The sequence below is a fragment of the Nothoprocta perdicaria genome, unplaced genomic scaffold (genome assembly GCF_003342845.1).
Source record: "Nothoprocta perdicaria isolate Ctin4 unplaced genomic scaffold, notPer1 scaffold_45, whole genome shotgun sequence".
Lineage (NCBI taxonomy): Eukaryota > Metazoa > Chordata > Aves > Tinamiformes > Tinamidae > Nothoprocta > Nothoprocta perdicaria.
In genome coordinates, this window is record NW_020455699.1 from 3,779,142 (window position 1) to 3,797,035 (window position 17,894).

The 17,894-nt window shown below is 45.9% G+C and overlaps 1 protein-coding gene across 1 annotated transcript in view; it reads left to right on the forward strand.

The window, feature by feature from the left end:
- CDC42SE2 (CDC42 small effector 2) overlaps positions 1-12,802 on the forward strand; it is a 30,675-nt gene extending 17,873 nt beyond the window's left edge. The window contains exons 2-4 of the mRNA XM_026046592.1: positions 7,575-7,676; positions 11,789-11,905; positions 12,057-12,802. Coding sequence (XP_025902377.1) covers positions 7,575-7,676; positions 11,789-11,887 — 201 coding nt within the window. The 3' untranslated portion in view covers positions 11,888-11,905; positions 12,057-12,802. The remainder of the gene's footprint in view (positions 1-7,574; positions 7,677-11,788; positions 11,906-12,056) is intronic.
- Positions 12,803-17,894: the final 5,092 nt, after the last annotated feature.

The window sequence follows — 17,894 nt, forward strand, 5'->3', positions numbered from 1 at the left end:
TGTGCTGCAGGACAGACATTGCTGCACTGCGCTGCTTTGCAGGACAGACTGTGCTCCACTGCACTGTGCTGTGGGACAGACTGCTCTGCACTGTACTGTGCTGCAGGACAGACTGTGCTGCACTGTACTGTGCTGCAGGACAGACTGTGCTGCACTGTGCTGCGCTGCACTGCACTGTGCTGCACTGCGTTGCACTGCGCTGCAGGACAGACATTGCTGCACTGCGCTGCTTTGCAGGACAGACTGTGCTCCACTGCACTGTGCTGTGGGACAGACTGCTCTGCACTGCACAGTGCTGCAGGACAGACTGTGCTCCACTGCACTGTGCTGTGGGACAGACTGCTCTGCACTGCGCTGCGCTGCAGGACAGACTGTGCTGCACTGCAGTGTGCTGCACTGCACTGCACTGTGCTGCAGGACAGACTGTGCTGCACTGCAGTGTGCTGCACTGCACTGCGCTGCAGGACAGGCTGCTCTGCACTGCACCACACTGCACTGTGCTGCGCTGCAGGTGCCTGACCCTTCCCGTGCAGTGACGTGTGGAGGTCCCATGCGTGGCCAGCGCAGCGTCTCCTCTGCTTTTGCTGCTGGAGTTTCCTCCCAAGAGCAGATAAGAAGGGCAGGAAGATCAAAGAGGAGAAAAATCAAGGGTGGGCGTTTGTTTTCCACTCCTGGTTTCTCTTCTAACCGAATAAGTTCTCCCTCTTTGAATGACTGACTATCTTGCCTTTGATTAAATCCTTTTCTTAGTTTGGCATCTTACTCAGGTTTATCTTCAGATGGATCTGAATTCAGATTTATCTTCACGCTGCTTTTGAAGTTTYACCTGAGGTCTGACTACAAAGCTAGCAAACAGCTCTGGTTCAACAGGGATGTCTATCGTTGAAGCTTTATTAGATGGCTTTCTCTTTGGGGAGAAGCTATGAAATACCTATCTTGATTGGTGTGAAAGATCCCAGAGAGTAAGTAACAGATGAGCACAGCTTGTTTTTCTGCCTTGGGCTGACGTAACCTAACACTGGAAGGGATGACCACAGAAATCCTCAACACCAGAAAGTGTTGCTTGTGAGGGCTGTTTGTGAGGGAAGGTCTAAGAAAAACACAACAGCTCGAAGCCTCCACCTAAATCTGATAGTTCTGTTTCAAAAAAAAAACCAAAGGGGTTAGCAACCTGCCTGTAGTTGCCTATTACTGCCCTGTTAGCCCAGGCTACTGGGCCTGTGAACAGAGCAGCTCCTCGCCCTGAAAGCAAATGCACCAGCCAGCTGCAAGTGCAAACAGGAGCAGATCTGTTGTTTGCATTTCTCTTGCCTTGCGGGAGAGTGGCAGTTCAGTTGTAAAGGGATATCTTTTGAGGAATGTTGGTAATTTTTTTTTACTTTGTGTGGAAGATGCATTATATACCTGAATTGTAGTGTGGCAGAGGATTAAAATACGCGGCTGAGGACCCCATTTATGAAGTTTCATTACGTTCGAGTTAGTGTGCTCTTAAAAAGCAGGCTTGCACAGAGAGCTGTGAGCCCGTGGCTCCTTGTGGTATTGAGGGGTGCCCTTGTGCTGGCCGGGAGGGCAGCGGCTGAGCGGCTGGAGAGCCGAGACGCCCGTTTCGGAGGCGCTTTCAAAAGCTGCACAGCTTTCTAGGGCCTGGTCTCTAGTGGCCCTGGTTTTTCAGGGTTTTTATCCCCTGGTTTGTAGGGGGGATGTGTTTTTGGTGGCAACGCGTGTCCTCTGACCACGGGGCGGGCGCTGGCAGCCGCCCTGTGCCGCGTGCTCCGGGTCAGCGTGTCCCTGCGGTAAGGGAAGGCGGTGAGCCGGGAACCTGGCTGCAAAGGCGAATCCAGCTGCCCTTGCCAAGAGTAGCAACAAGCCCGTTTTACGGGAAACTTTGAGTTTCTTTGCTCCCTTTTTTCTTTTTTTACCCTTCTGCCTTGTCTGAGCTCCTGAGGCTCCTGGCTGAGCACCAGTGTCTCGAAGCAGCCAGTCCTGCCGGGTGGACGTGACCAGCGTAGGCCTCGCGCCGCCGGGACGCCCACGTCTAAGGTCTAATACATTATTATTATTATTATTATTATTATTATTATTATTATTATTATTATTATTATTATTATTATTATTATTATATGTGGATACCTTGGCTTACGGGTATGCGTTCCCTTCAAGGGCTGACTGACTTCTTAAAAAATAGGCTTACCAGGGATTAGAGGAAAGGTGGATAGAAGACCTGGAAAACAAATTTCAGGAAGTTTTTTACTGTGCTTAGGATTAGGTGCCAAAGTGTGAGCGTTTTTTTCCTGATTATATATGGAGGCTGCTTGATGTTAGAATACAATACATGTTTCTCATCCTTTTATTCAGAAAGAAAGGCTGTAAAGCACTGGGATTATGCTTCAATAAATGCTGGTTTGGGGAGGATTTTTTGCTTTTCTGCATGCCTGCCTTTGTGGGAAGCTTTTAAGTTTTGCATTGAAATATCTTAACAGGGAAGCCAAAATAACAGGTTGTCATAACGAATACTACGAATAATCTTGCAGAATAAGCAGAAATTATGACAAAGAAGACCAGAGTTCCTCTGCTCCGGGTAATTAGATAGAAAGAAAGACAAAGAAAGAACTGTCCAAAACATRAAGATGCATCATTATTGTACATAATGTATGTATTTATGATTTTATTTATGGATCACTTCATACTGATTTGGTTCAGGCTGGAAACCTGCAGTGTCCTGGAGCAGACTGGGTCAAATCAGCAGGCAATTTTCTTTCATGCTCTTTTTCCAAACATAGGTGAATATTAAATTAAGGAAGAATGCTGGCTGCACAAAATATATGTGTGACAAAACCACATATATATGTAAGCACAATCAAAGAAAATTCCTGCAATTGTAAGGTTTTGGTAGATGTTTCAAATGTAGCAGTTGGCAAGTAAGTTTTAACCTTATCTTGTTTATGTGAATAAAAAATATTCTCCCAAATAAAAAAGCAGCAAAACCACTTTGTTTGCGTTAGTTGTGGTCATTACTCTTTAGAATTAACMTTCAGTATTTGTGGCTTAAGTACTAAAGCTTGTTGGTTTTGATGCAGGGTGCAGCTGCATTGATGCTAACTTGCTGTTGGTTTGGATGCGGMCCCTTCCTTCCCTGCTGTACACCTAACATAGCTCCTCTGCTTCATTTCCTGTAGTTTTCTTGGAGTTACTGCAGTCAGCAAGAAAAAATACATACAAAAATCTGAGAGCACCCGTAGGTTGGCAGCCGTGGAGCACTGCAGTGAGAGCGGAGAGCTCTTTGTCGTGTCTGGAGTGGAGATGGGATGAAATGGTAGGTGACAGGGAACAGGTGTTGTAAGGAGGAGTTTTAGCAGTATTCAGGCAGGGATTTGGGATGCCCATCGTGCTGGTACCATCCAAAACCCTGTGCAGATAAAGCAGAGGATGCTTTTCTGCCAGCTCAGCTGGTGCATTTAAAGCTGGAGGAACAGGCTGCATATACCATGCCAGAGGATTGACTCGGGGATTTCTGTGCTCTTCATAACATAGGTTACTATTGCAGTGACTTCTGGTGACATCTTTATATGCTTTTCTCTGCACTTGGCTTCACTTTTCACTTCTCCTTTTAATAACTTGAAAAATATTTTTGTAGTCTTCTAATGTCCAAGTGACATCTTTCCAAGTTTGTATGATATATTTGAGACCTGGAGAGATTCAAAGGAAAAGATTCAAAAACTTGATCTTTCCTGCATATAAATGCAGGCAGGTAGATGAATGTGAACAGCTGAGCATTGTGGCCACCACTGTGTGAAGGTTTAAGCTTAGAGAAGTGCAGCCCAACCCCTGTACAGAGCTTTGAGTTGATCAGAGATGATTGGAAAGACCGTCTGCAAACCAAAAATATAAAGTGTTTTTTTTTTTTTTTTTAAGCAGCTTTGGTTAGGAACAATCAGTGGCAATTATTTGTTTAAAGAAAGATTTCAGTTTTGAGTTTTTTAAAGGCAAGTAACATTTTAAATTATGAAAGATTTTTTTGATAAAAATGTGTGCATTTCTGTTAACTGGTAGGCTGAATAAATGGGGGGGTTGTTTGTTTTTTTAAACCTTATCAAAAGTTTAAAAACCTTACAGCATTAAAAATCATTTCCAGTCAATGCAATTCTTGGTGGCTTTCTGACTGCTCGTACTCAGTTGTATGTATGTTAAGTCCTTTTTGCTAGCATCCTATATACATGGGAAGCTGTGCAGCTCACCTACACAGATCTTGTTACTGTTCTGATTAATGGTATTTTTATTCTAAGGTTAATTATTTATGAGTGTGCTTCCAMATGGATGTTGGGAACAGATGAAAGCTGTCTGGAATTGATCTTGGCTTCTCGAAGAGTTTGGGTGCCTCGAGGAGCTTGAAGACTTTATCAGCCTGGSCACATGGCTTGCATTAGGAGCAGGCACAGGATAGGCACAAAGAAATACTGAGGGGAAAAGAGCGTAATTGGGCTATTAGTTTCTTCTAAAGTGAAAGATGAATATGCTGCTTCTGTGCTCCTTTCAGGTTAAATAAACAAAATTTATTGAGGAATCACTCCATGTGTCAGTTCTTACTGTTCATAGAAAAATGGTAGCACAGGTGTTCTCTTGCAGGTGCGGGACCTCTGAAAACAGTAAGAGGAGTCTGGAATTAAATTCTGGTAAAAATGATGTTTGTTTGTGATGTCCTCTAAAAGCTTCGTAGCCTTTCTCAGCATCCTTCCCTCTTCTCTTCTTTCTCAGCATCCTTCCCTCCTCTCTCTCAGCATCCTTCCCTCCTCTCTCTCAGCATCCTTCCCTCCTCTCTTCTTTCTCAGCATCCTTCCCTCCTCTCTTTCCTTCCCTTCTGTCCTGTATTACACTCTCCCAAAACAGGTGACTTTTACAGTGCTTGCCATGTCAATTCACCCCAACTAGTGAATCCTACCAGCTCTCTGGAGGAGGCTGCCTTCACCAAAAACAAAACAAAGGAAAAGGCAGCACCTCCTGTTGGGAGCCGTTCTGTGGAAGGAAACGCAGGTGTCAGGGAGCCGGTGTTCACGTTGGATGCATCCGAGTGTCGGTTCAGCTGCTCCCTGGGGTCCCGCGGCGCCGGGCGCGCAATCCGAGCACTCCAAGGTCTGGATCCACCTGCAGCTGGATCCCAGCACGGCAGGCAGGCGCATGGAGCTGGCAGCGTGGTGCAAGTGCACCCTGCGAGCTCCTGCAGCACAGAAAACGCAGCACGCTGTTGGCTTTTAGCGTGAGCCTCTTGGGGCCTTCATTTAGCAGAGCTCTGAACTTAGCCCTGTTGCTGCAGGGCATCAGTGGGCACGTGCCCGGGCACGGCTGGACCAGCGCCTTGGTAGAGGGACTTGCTGAAGACAAGAGAAGGGGTTCGCTCTACCTGGTGACCGCGGCTCGCCAGTGGGTGCAGAGTGGAGAACCGTTTCCAGGCTGTCATGAAAACCAGCACTTCGGTGCTGCTAACTCTATGCCAGTGTTGTTGGCAATGAGCTCGGGGGAGGAGAGGCTGCGTTACCCGGAGGAAGGTTTAGGAGGGACAGATTTTGAGGTGGTACATGGTTTTTGACTGAATCACAACCCCAAACTATTTCAAAACTATTAAAAGCAACGATTCAGGGCTTTATAATTTAGATTACACAAATGACTCTTACTTCTTGTTTTTCTCAAAAACACAATATAAACAGAACGTCTGAAGAAACGAGACAGTTATGAAAGCATTTTGATGGGATTGTGTGCTCCCATGGCATAGAGATCCTTGCCCTGTTGTAGGACAAGGACTCTGACACAGACCGTTTTACAGTGCTGTGTTGTGTAAATACAAAAACTGTGTAGATACAGTAACTATACTGCGAGAGGGCACGCTTCGTATCCCAAACACCTCTGATGAGCAGTTCCCATCCCAGTGTGGGCATAAAGATCTCGCCCCTCAAGTTGGTCTGGTGTTGTTCACTAGCTCGTATCATGCATAGCGTGAGAAAGATTGGTGTATACATATAAATGAGTTTGACTTTCATATTGAAATGTTAATGTGTTCGAACGCAGTAATAGGTTCTGTTTTAGCTGTTTATATCTTTCCATGAAGTGTATATTAATGCTTTCTGGTTCTAACACATCGAGATTTGTTTCCATAAACACTTCCTCCTTGAAAGTCTTCACACTACATGAAAATGACTTTTGGACGGTTATTTTATTTGGCTGATCTTGTCAAACCRATGGAGAATTTACTAATATTTTTGGTGGGGTCACATGATTTGGTTTGGCTGTCGCTGTAGGTGACGGGGTTTGCCTTCCCTTTCCCTGCCCATGGCTGTTAAATAGCCATGCAGTAACGTTCTGGAGGCTCCTGAAACGGGCTTTAGCAGTCGGGAAAAGGTGCAGGAAAGGACTAGAAGTGCTCTGTATTTTTGCTTGCTGACTTGGGGCTGCGGTACCTTCCCACAGCTATGGGCTCTGCCTCATGACAACTCCTCTGTAGCTGTGTTTTAAGAGCTGTGTTTTAAGTGAGTCCATGCACAGGACGTGTATCCTCCTGCCCGAGCCTGGATGGTCCCAAGACCTTAGGAAGGGGGAGATGTCCAGAAACGAGACTGGGCAGCGTCAGCACGAGGGGAGCCTTTTACCTGAGCGTGAGCGGCCGCTCTGCCGTTGTGCTGTGTGGTCTTTCCCTTGCCTTGCTGTATCCCGGGGATCCCCTCCCTGGGAGGCGCAAGGTTCCAGCCTGGGAGATGAGAAGTTCTTCCCTCCTGCTCCTCGAGACACAACGTTCAACCGGGGCAGCTTGTGTTAGAGGAAGTCCTTACTGCCTCTCATTACCCATGTGCCAGGTATTACGTTGCATTAATGCAAACTGAAGCTGCAACGCTGGGAAAGGGGAGGCTGAGGTTAAGTTATTCTTTCCTGGAGTCACAGTGTGCGGGAGCCGGAGCATCTCTGGGACATCCTGCCTTCGGCAGAGCTGCAGCTCTGCCTGCTTGCAGCTCTGCAGCAGGCAAAGTGCAGGTTACCTGTGTGCACCGGCTCCAGGAGGATGGGGCTGGGACTAAATCCGCTGGAATGCAAGGGAAGGTTCTTCAGATGAGCAAAGAGCCTCTCCAAAAATAAGGACATAAAGTCCCTCRGTGTCACAGCAGAGTGACACAAACTCTTTAAGTAGGTGGTTTCATATGCTGAAGCTAGCACTCCTTGGTTCTTGCCTCAAATAAGTAACCCTCAAATTTGACTTATTGCGTCAGGTTTAAATACTGAATTTATTGTATGAAATACTGCAGATATTGCTTAATGTATGGTGGGATGTACTAAAGCTATTTATGGACATCTGATTGGCCTAAACATTAGAAGAAATCTTAGTGCTGGTTCAAAGATCTGCTGCTGATCCTCCAAATGAGAAYTGAGAACAGTACAATTAATGTCTCCATTTGCCACAAAGCTTGGACTCTGGCTTTCAGTTCTACCGAAGTACTCTGTGTAACACCAAATATAAGTATTCATTACTTAAATTTTATATTTAGGATGCTTTTTTTTTTAATGTACCTCAATGAGATGGTTTCTTCACTTTGCAGAAACGACGACGGCGGATTGACCGAAGCATGATCGGAGAGCCAACAAACTTTGTCCACACGGCCCACGTGGGATCAGGAGACCTGTTCAGCGGGATGAACTCGGTAAGTGAGGGCAGGTGGTGAGTGTTTCATCATGGCAGGACCCAGGCATGTTTTGTATTAAGGCTGTGCCTGGAGTAACTRGTTGAAAGAGTGATTCTCCACTGAGCTTATAACATTTCTAATACACTTAAGAACAACTTGCCAGTGTCTTAAGTTCTTAAGTCCATAAGTAACCATAACCATTTGCATTCAAGATAAAAAAAAAAAAACTCTTGTGTTTATTGACAGTTTGTAGTATTTGCTATATAAGTTGTGTATGCTATTAGTAGAGTATGGTAAAAAAAATCGCACACTATTTATGAAGCAAAACAGTGTTTTTCAAAATATATTATTTTAAAATGGCACATCTCTTTAAAGTATCCTCTAATTTTTTTAGTGTAGTTGATTTAAAATTTTCTACCGTTTCCTAGTTCATGCAGATATTTTTGCTTGTCCTTGTTGAGGTTTTCCTTGCCCTGTTGGCCCTACTTGAGATGTGAGTTATTCCCAGAGCAGGCATTCCCAATGTCTCGGGCAGGGCTTTGCAGCTTCCCATAGGTGATACAAGCTGTGGATGCTTTTATATCTTTGAAGTGAAAAACAGCAGCTAAGGGAGCCTATGAGCAGACACTGCTTTKCTGCCACTTAGAATTTTCTGTGAAATGTCAATCTGTCCTCAAGGTCTGGTTTGCCTTATAATTATGTGATTTAAGAAGAGGGTAGTGTATAAGTAGTGAGGAAAAATGCTACTTGATCTTAGTGATCCCCTTTAATGGAAAAGCAGTGGTTTGGAGATGGTAAGTTTTGRTAAAAGGAAAGATGGATTTCTGTCGAGGCCAAGCAGAACTGCAAAGAAAAAGCCTGTCATGCAGTAGGCAAGTGAAGTCACTTATAGCTTCCTAGAAGCTAATTCAATTTTATGGCTTACTGAGATTAGGAAAAACTTTCATAGTAACTCAGTAGCTACGGGGAAAAGACAAGGCCTTGTAAATTTAATATAACAACCAAAAGACTTTTTCTTTTTCCTCTAAAGTGACATGATGGAAGTTGCCTGTACTAAAGCATCTGTAAGCAAGTTACAGTAGGCAAACACAGATTCGGCTTGTTAAAATCCAGTTAAAGCTCATTATCTATTAATGCCGCATTGCATCAGTATTTAAAGCAAGGTATACAATGATGCGAGCAGGCAGTGGTCTCCAGCAGAGTTAGCAAATGTGTGTTTTTCGGCGTGGGCTTTGGCCGTTTGCTGCCCTCTCGAGAGCCGTGCTGCCAACTAACTGTCCGTGCCCCACGGCCGCGCGGGAGCCATGGGGCACGCGGCGCTACATCCCGCCCCACGGCTCCTGCCCGCCTCGGCTTTGCTCCTCGCTTCCAATGCTCACATCCGACCACATCGGGCTCRCTTTCTCCATCTTCTTTTCTCTTTTGTATCTCTTTTTTTCTCTTTTTTTTCTTCTTTTCTTTTTTTCTTTTCCATGGTAACATGCTGGATCAATGGCCAGGATGATTTTTCTGACTTCATATCAGGATAATTATTATGAAAAATGTCTCCCTTTTCAGAAGCATAAATCCTTTTCCAGGTGTTCACCTTCCTTGGTGGCTCACTGCGGGAATACTTCATCCTGCCTCCYTGTTGATCCTTTAGAGTGTAATATCCCAGATCAGTGTAGTCTCCATGTGATCTTCCTCTGCTTAACTTCCTTTATARTATGGACATGCACCATTTTGTCAATCTCTTTGTGCCTCCTGTGTTCTGAACACCTTGGGCAAAACATCTGGAATTTTGTTAGCTATTCTGTCCCTATAAATGGGGTTCTTGTGCACTCAGTGTCTGCTCTGTGTCTCTTCATCAGCGTTATTCTTCATGCGTCCTCCTACTCTTATTTGCTGGAGTTTCCAGACTGCCGAAACGTTGTGCTTTTTGTTGGCATTCATTCTCCACAGAGACGCTTGCTTCTTTGTTGAAGGTAGAATTAACAGCAGGAGCCCCTGTGTGCAGGTCCCTCCTCCTTCCCAGCACCTGCCTCCTTTCCTACCTTTATATTCCCTGCTGAAGTGTCTCGCTTTATAWTCCTGCTTCCTACACCACAGTGTCTCCTTCAGTTTCACGTGTTGCAGCCTTTGGTTTCCTCTTGTTGCCTCTCTCAACGACCATCTGTGCCATTTTCTAATCCTAACCGGGAGGAGAAAAATGGGAAAGAAGGGAATTAATGAGATGGCTCCCCGGCCCAACAGATCGTATGATCTTTAATTGGTGCAGCCCTTCTCCCCATCCAAGATCGCTGCATCCGTAGAGTATCTAAATTAGATGCCACGCGGGGAGGAGAGCAGACGTTGTGCATCATTATGTATCATGAGAYGGCAGCACTGCCTTGGAAGCGCAAGAAATTGTACGACTTTGTGCYTCCAGCTGAGGATATCTCCAAAGGAGGAAGCCGTGGGGGTGCCACCTGGTCAGCATGACAGTGACCCCTGCTTGTGTCTCCAGCCTCCGTCCTCTCCAGCAGCTTGTCCTGTATGAGATGGACACTGGGATGAAAAGAGCTGGAGGCTGGAGGCTTCGTTCTGCTTTGGGAGCCGCAGCCTCCGACTGGGAGGCTGCCGGATGCCCCTCGGAGGAGGCCGGGCCTGCCCCACACCGCCGGGCCCGCCCCACACCGCCGCCCCCACGGCTCTGCGGGCACCGCGACCCACACCGCCCAGCAGGCGGGTGGGTCACCCCCAACGGCCGCCGCCCGGGGTCGGGGTCGGGGTCGGGCAGGAGGCGCTGCCGCGAGCAGCGCTGTGGGGCGGCAGCGATGGAGGCCGCTGCGCGAGTGGGCTGGAGCGAGGCCTTCCCCTTCCCCGCTYTGGCCCTGGAGCCCTGGAGCGGGCCGGCGGAGCAGCTCTCCCAGCAGCGGGATTCCCGCAGCGCCCTGCGGTGCCGCCGGCGGGGCTGCTCGTCGCCCCACGGCCGGAGGGCTTCTCCTTGTGCTGTGCGCGGCGGGAAGCGGCCCGTGGCCTTTGCCCAGCACTGCCCTGTGCTGCCAAAGTGACCGCCCTCAAACAGGGCTGCGTCCGCCCGGTGTGAGGCTGCGCGGGCACAGCGGAGCRGTGCTGAGGCAGGGATGCAGGCTGCTTCCCTGGGCTGGGATGCTCGGAAGAGTGCCGAGGGTTTTGACTTTGCATACGGGGGAAAATACCATGCCAGACACTCAGACACRAACTGCACCGCTGTTTTAATGTAGCTTTGGGGGGCATATTTTGAGGAGTCTATGAAAGAGCACGCTGGAAAATATTTTGAGCAAGGCCCTGCAGACATTGGTTTCTTGCTGCAGGTGCCGTTTCAGCAGCTGTAACTTAAAAACAGGGGTTACTTSGTGCTCATTGCGTGCGTACTGTGTATGCTCTTGGGTGAAAACAGAAAGAGAAAACCCAAATCTTCCACACCAGAGCCGCCTTCCTGCAGGCGCTGGGTGAGGACTATTTTGATTCACGCAGCACAAGCACAAAAGAAAACCCTCTGTCCTCTTCCYTTTTACTGAAATGAAAGCAATGGGAGCCGGAGCGGTGTGGGTGGTGGCAGGGGGCTGCTCTTTGTACCGTGTTTCCATCAGCCTAAAAATAACTTCAAATAAATGATTTCCAGAGAGGTTGATAGTTTGAGCATGGTTTAAAAAATAAATCTGCTGATGAAAGGAGCAGTATCAATTAAGGAAAAAGGTTTATTCTACTGAAAAGTAGACAAACGAACAGCCTCCAAGTGAGCTTCCCCATGCGAGAGGCAACTTTCTGGTGCTGCAGAAAGCTTTTGCTTTATGTGTCCCCTTACAAACTAGCCCTACAGTGCAGACACTATCCAGGTGCTTCCGATGGGGTCTGTTTTGTTCTTCACTTAGAGGTGATGTTAGCTTCACTGCTGAATGGTTCTTAGCAAGGGCAGTTCCCATGTAGCCAGGTAAATTGTGGCTTGTCAGATGGAGCGGGAGGCCGGCAGGAGACCTGGTTAATTCCCTTAAGCAACAGAGTGGCCCAGGGAACGCCTGAGCCAGGCGATTTTCCTGGGAGAGCTCTGCAGCGGAGCAGCGCCGCGCTGCCCTCGGCCGGAGCGGCTGGGACCGAGGCGGGAGGTCTCCCTCCTTGTGTCTCCGCAGGTGAGCTCCATCCAGAGCCAAATGCAGTCCAAGGGCGGCTACGGCGGCGGCATGTCTGCGGGCGTGCAGATGCAGCTGGTGGACACGAAGGCRGGATAGCCCCGGGGCACCTTCCCGGTAAGTGCGGGGCCCGCGCGCCCCCGGCTGCTCGGCAAGGTGAGACCCTGCGAACGGCCGCGCTCGCTGCTGGGCCCTGCTCAGGAAAGCGCTTGCAGGGAGAAGCGCCGGCGTCCAAGCGCAGCTTAACAATGTGTTTTCTGCGTTGCAGGTTCCTGTGAGTTCCTGTGTCTTCTTCCCTGTGTCCCCTCCTTTGCCTTGGTGACTGCTTTCTGTGCTCATGCCGAGAGAGAAGTGATGGCTCGTTGTTCGCCCCTCGTGATTACTCCAGTGAAATGTGGCTGTTCTGCTCTGGTGATGCCATTTCTCAGATTGGTCCTTCCGTGCCTTTCAGTGGCATGCATACATTGGCCTCTACCAGCACTATTGAGATAGAGCTGTTTAGGATTTATGATTCTTTTTAGCTTTTTTTTTTTTTTAATTTTCGATTTAAAGCAAGTTAAAGCATCAACTGTAGCTTCCCTCACCCCTCTCACAAATACTAATGCATAGCATTCAGTTGCTCATTATCCTTTAAATCTCTTCCTCTGCCCAAGTAACTTAGAATCGAGTGAGTTTCCATTAAAGTTTTTAATCTTGCACCGTTCATACGCATTTTTGAAAGGTCCGGGACCTGCAAGCACAAATGATGTTTCCCACAAAATCAGCAGAGTAGATGACCGCATGCCTTGTGAAGTTGCTTTGTATGGTGGCCCCTTCGGAGCCAGATAGAAATAAATTGCTTGCTGCGGACTGATGATACTGTTGCTGGTGAAAAGTTTAGCTGTGGCACCACGTCATGCCTGTCTCTGAAAGAGGACGTGTAACTTAGCTGCTTCAGAGTTATGTCTTTATTTTTAGTTTTTATCCAACTGGTCTTGAAATAATAAAGAGAGAGCTTGCATTCTTAAGGCAATTGTTGTAAATGTTCGATATATTTATTTTGAAAGAGCTGACCTCGAGACTGTAAAACCAGTATAGTACCGTATCTAAGTGTTGTGGAAGCGCTTTAGTCTATTTAAAAAGAAAAAAAAAAGAAAGAAAAGCATCATGTTTGGCTGCTTCTTTTTCCTTTTACAGTTTTTTTTCTCAGTTTAGGCTGTACGGTCATTCCCAATAGCAGCATGTCAAACTGCCTGCGATATTAGCTGAAGTTTAGTAGCCCTCTCCGAGTAGTTGGCAGTTTCTGTGTATTGAATATTTCGGGGCCATGGAAGTTGCTAAGAGCAACAAACTAATCTGGCAGAGCAAATGCCAGCGAAAACAACAAACAGGGTGACTTTTTACCAAGTCGGTAAAAAGCCTTTTGCTCAGGTTCCAAAGCATGTTTCTCTTTCACATGTTGTGAAAATTGTATTTTAATATTGCACTGTTTTCAGATGATCTCTGTAAATGGTCCTTTTATTTTCCTTTTTTTTTTTTCCCTCCTCTTCCTTCCTGGTGGTTTGAAACAAGCCAATGATTTGAATCTTGATTGAATTTTAATGTTGGGGATTAAAAAGGTCTTCCTAGCAGATGCCTAGGATGATCTTAACTGATCTTAATCAGTTTCGTTTCTATACATGCACACATGTTCATAAATATGCATTGATGTCGTAAATGTCTCTTTCTTCTCTAATTGCAACAGATAGCCAATTTTTTTTTTCATTTTCCATAGAACACGTGCAAACCCACATATTCCTGTTGCCCAGATGACAAGCAGGGGGCAGAACGCAGTGGTCATGGGGCTGCTGCCCTTGCCTGCTGCGGTGGCCAGTGCCACGAGATGGGGATGCTCTGTTGCTTGTTGTGCACAAACGCAGCAGGATGCCCTGCTGCTTGTTGTGCACAAACACAACAGGATGCTCCACTGCTTGTTGTACACAAACACATGGCAACACAGCGGTTCGTTTCAGGTTTTTTAAGGGGTCAGCATTTCCAGTGCCACTTCATCAGTGAGTCTTAAATCTGCTCTGATCACGAAATGATTTTAACTTTGTCATCGGTAACTGCGGCTGAAATTTGCTCGCTGGAACTATCTTGCCTTTGTCAAAATGTCTTCAGCTCAGTAGCCAGAAAAGAAAATTTGACATATTTTTATAACAGACATACTTTTTTTGTACATTGTGTTCATTCTTGAATAAAGTCAGTTCAGTGTTGGCTTGTAGATATTAAAAGGAAAGTATTGACTTTGATTCAATAAATGTTTTCTTTCAGTTGGTGGCTTCCCTTTTTTTTTTCATAAATTACTTCTGCAGTGGAAGAACTTTTGCATCTTACAAACAAAGTGGCGGGGAGAATTCTTGGAAAAGTAACCTGTTTGCTTGAGAAGAAAAAGTAATTTGCAGGCTTGAGTTTTTTCATGCCACTTGACCATCCTGTTGCCAAGTGGATTATACCTTAACTTCGTAAGCAGTTTTGTTTCTCTGATTTGGTGTGTTTACCAGAAGCCTCTACAGCTCATCTCAGAGAGAAGGTTTCTTAAAATAAAATGAGTCTGAAACCTCTCCTGCATGTTTTCTACCTTACGGGGTTTCTTCTGGCTTGCTGTTGATGGTGATGCAGATAATTTTATTGAGGTGGTCTGTAGAAGACCATAATTAAATGAAATTATCCTATTAAATAACCATATCACAGTAAAATTAAATACCGTATCACAATAAAGCATACATCTGCATTAAATCTATCTAGTTACAAGGCACAGTGTCATCTACTCTGCGTTTTGCTAAATTCATTACTTTTTATGTTTCACTCCCCCAAAGTTAATTCTTCAAGAACCAATTTATTACTTTAAACTCATGCTCCATTTTTTAAAGAATGGTGCTGAAATATCTGCTGTGCAATAAGGTGCTAAATTCACCAGTTACGGAAAATAAAGGCTATTTTTAAAAGAAAGAAAGATCAAGAGAAGAACTATGAGATAAGGATCAGCTGCAGAAGTTTTGTTCGTAGTTGAGGTTATCAGACTGGGGACCCTAGTGAAAGAGTAAATTGAGCCTGAGTGACCAGAGCCAGAACCGTAGGATTGTCACTACTGAAGTAAAGGCAGCTCTCGTTTCCGCATGTTCTCACAAGTCCAAGAAGGGAAAATCCAAGAGAGATTCCTGCACCCACAATCAGGGGCTCACTGAAATGTTTAAGATGCCTAGAAAAGGGGGTAGTTTAACCGTTTGTTAAAATGATGCTTCGCCTGCTCAAGGGAGCCATCCTGCTCCTTCTTAGTCTTTAGCTTGTTCAGCTGCCTCCAGCGATAGCCGGAGTCAGTTCATTCCTGTGGCATCCTGCTGAAATGAGAGGATGTTGAATTGACACACGGATCTCTGGAAAGGCTTGGTGCCAGCAGCCTGCATCCCAACACTGTGACCCTCCTTCATTAGGGGGAGCGGGGTCTAACTCCTTAAGTTCTAGTACTTTATGTGTATGGATTTGAATAAAGCTCCCTCCTAATTAATGGCAGTAGTGCATTTTGTGTTTGGTTGTGGTGTTTTTTCAACCTCAGGATCATTCTGTATCTGTTGGTCTCTTACTGTGATTCCAGTTCCTCATGTTCCTTGAAGAGGAGCTCTGCTGCACAAGCTGCTCACAAGTTTTCCTAAACCTTATATTCCGGACAAAATATATATATGTACACACAACACACACACAGCCCATTCTAAAACTAGGGAGTAGCAGCTCCCATTCACCAAAGAAAGATTAGGTTTTTATTTTTGTGTGAACAATTCCATGGATAAAGTGGGACAAGGACTAAGGCTCAAGTAGCGCACATGCCCACAGAAAAGCAAGTGTGGCCCTGGATTTGGGAGTGCCAGCTCATAGCTGCAGTATTGCATCTGTTTGATATTCAACAATAAAAACTCCCACTTCTCATTCCATCTCCCTTTTTCTGTCATCATGGCTCACCACAGGAAACCATGCACCACAGAAAACCATGCACATTTATTATTTAGCATTTTATTATTCCTCAGAAACTGCTTTTAAGGTGAAAGAATGATGAAATCTGATCTAGATTGCAGTTTTTATGACATAGTGCAATATCCCTGAGCACAGCTACATCAGGACATGAAACACTCTCAGAATGAAGACTTTAAAGGCTCTACATTTGGAGTAAGAGCCTTTTTGTTAGCTCTGTGAAAACATATTGGTTGCAGCTATAGACCAGAATACAGCTACTGTATATTACTTAAGGCTGCGTAAGGGCAGCTGTAAGAGCTAAAGCTGAGGCTCAGCACAGCAGTACCTTCTTTATGAAGAAGTGGTGGATTTCACTGGCCTGTCTGAGCCCGAGACCACCTGGTTCAGAAGGTGAGAGGTCCCGAGCATGGTTGGATGGTGGCTGAATCAGGGAGTAGGACTTCCCAGAATAAGGCTTACTGGAAATTTGTATTTAGAGGTTTGTGCACTGAAGTATCCCAAGCAAAATTTTGGAGGGTTCTTTAAGCAATTTGTGTTAGGCAATGAAGTGGAGCCTCTATGCAGACACAATAAAGCATCCCAAACTTGYAGGCACTGCACTCTCTCTCAGTGGAAGCCAAATTTCTTGAAGCATTGCTATGGACATACATCTGTGGCTGCATTTGTTGGAAACCCAGCAAAGACATCACCCACAAAAAAGTGGTGCAATCTCCTTGCTCTTGACAGATGTCATACGTGTTATGGGATATATTAGAGCAGCGTCTTGCTGAGTATATTAAAAAAAAAGTTGAAAARAAAAATGTGGCCTGTGGTGTCGTACTGTTTGAGAAGAAAACCTGTTGCCTTTCACGGTATTTGCTTCTTCATCATTTGCATGATGCAAAGTGCTCAGCAGCTGCACACATGGGCACCAGACATTATTAAATCAGCTGTACAGATGCTCGGAAGCATTATTTAAAGATGTGCTCTATTCAGTAAATAGTTTGATGAATGCTTAATTGTGTTTAGCATCCTTAATTACCATGTGCAAGCCTAATGTAGTCCTGGGTGCAGATCTGCATACAGTGACAAGGACRTTAAAACATGTTGGCTGTGATGCCCTGGCTCTGACGGTGGACAGTAGAAGCACTTCAAAGGGTTTAAGCCAACAGTGATTAAGTGAGGTTGCTCCCACCTACTTATTCCCAAGTTTTGTGCCAGCTCTGTTCCTGATTTGGCTGCACAGCTGAACGGCTTGTGAATTAATCTATGTTAAAGGAAGTTTTTGGCCAAATCATTTCAGTTCAGACCAGAATCCATCACAGCCCTGTGATGCTCTCGATGCTCTTAATTTCACCCAACACTGCTAAGCGAGACGCCACTTTCCACCTTCAGGCACACAGAGAAATTGCAAATTCAGACTTCAAGACAGGTTCCCGAAGGAGCCCAGGGGGTTGGAGTGTGGGCAGAGCTGGCATTAAGTGGCTGAACACCAAACCCCATTGCTTCAGTGAGGTGCAAAAACCTACAACCACGTCACGAATGACTGAGCCAGCGTGCAAAGGGCGAAGTYTAGCTGTCCTAACACAGCTAGGACGCAATTTGAGCGTTTTGTAGGGAATTTGTGAGGCAGCGTTGAGTAGTCTGTGCCCAATTAATTTTTTCCCCATATCCACTACTCTATTTTTTGGTAGTAAGATATTGAGAGAGGCCATTAGCAGAAAATAAAAGTAGGCTGTTATGCTTGGCATGCTAGTTCTTTTAAGTGAAGTGGATGCTTTACCTTTGGGACTTGGCTTTAGCAGAAGACGCCCTTTGCAAGGCCCACAGTGCCCACAGCAGTGCTGGGGGTCTGATGGGTCCTACCACTGTCAGCTGGCGCAGGCTYTTTCATCAAGAACAAACAGAAGTAACAGCCTACAAAGCTTTTATCAGAGTGAAAGGGACTAAAAGGGGAGAAGGTATTTCAGTGTGAAACAGATTGCTACCCCACTGCACAGATACACCTTGTTTTCCTCAAAGCACTAAACAATAAATAGGTTTCATGTACAGACATCTGCGTTCAGCATGTGTGGTTTTCTACCAACGTTGTGCTTGGCAGAGCCAAGGGGAAATGCTGCTTAAACACCTTGGGTGTCTC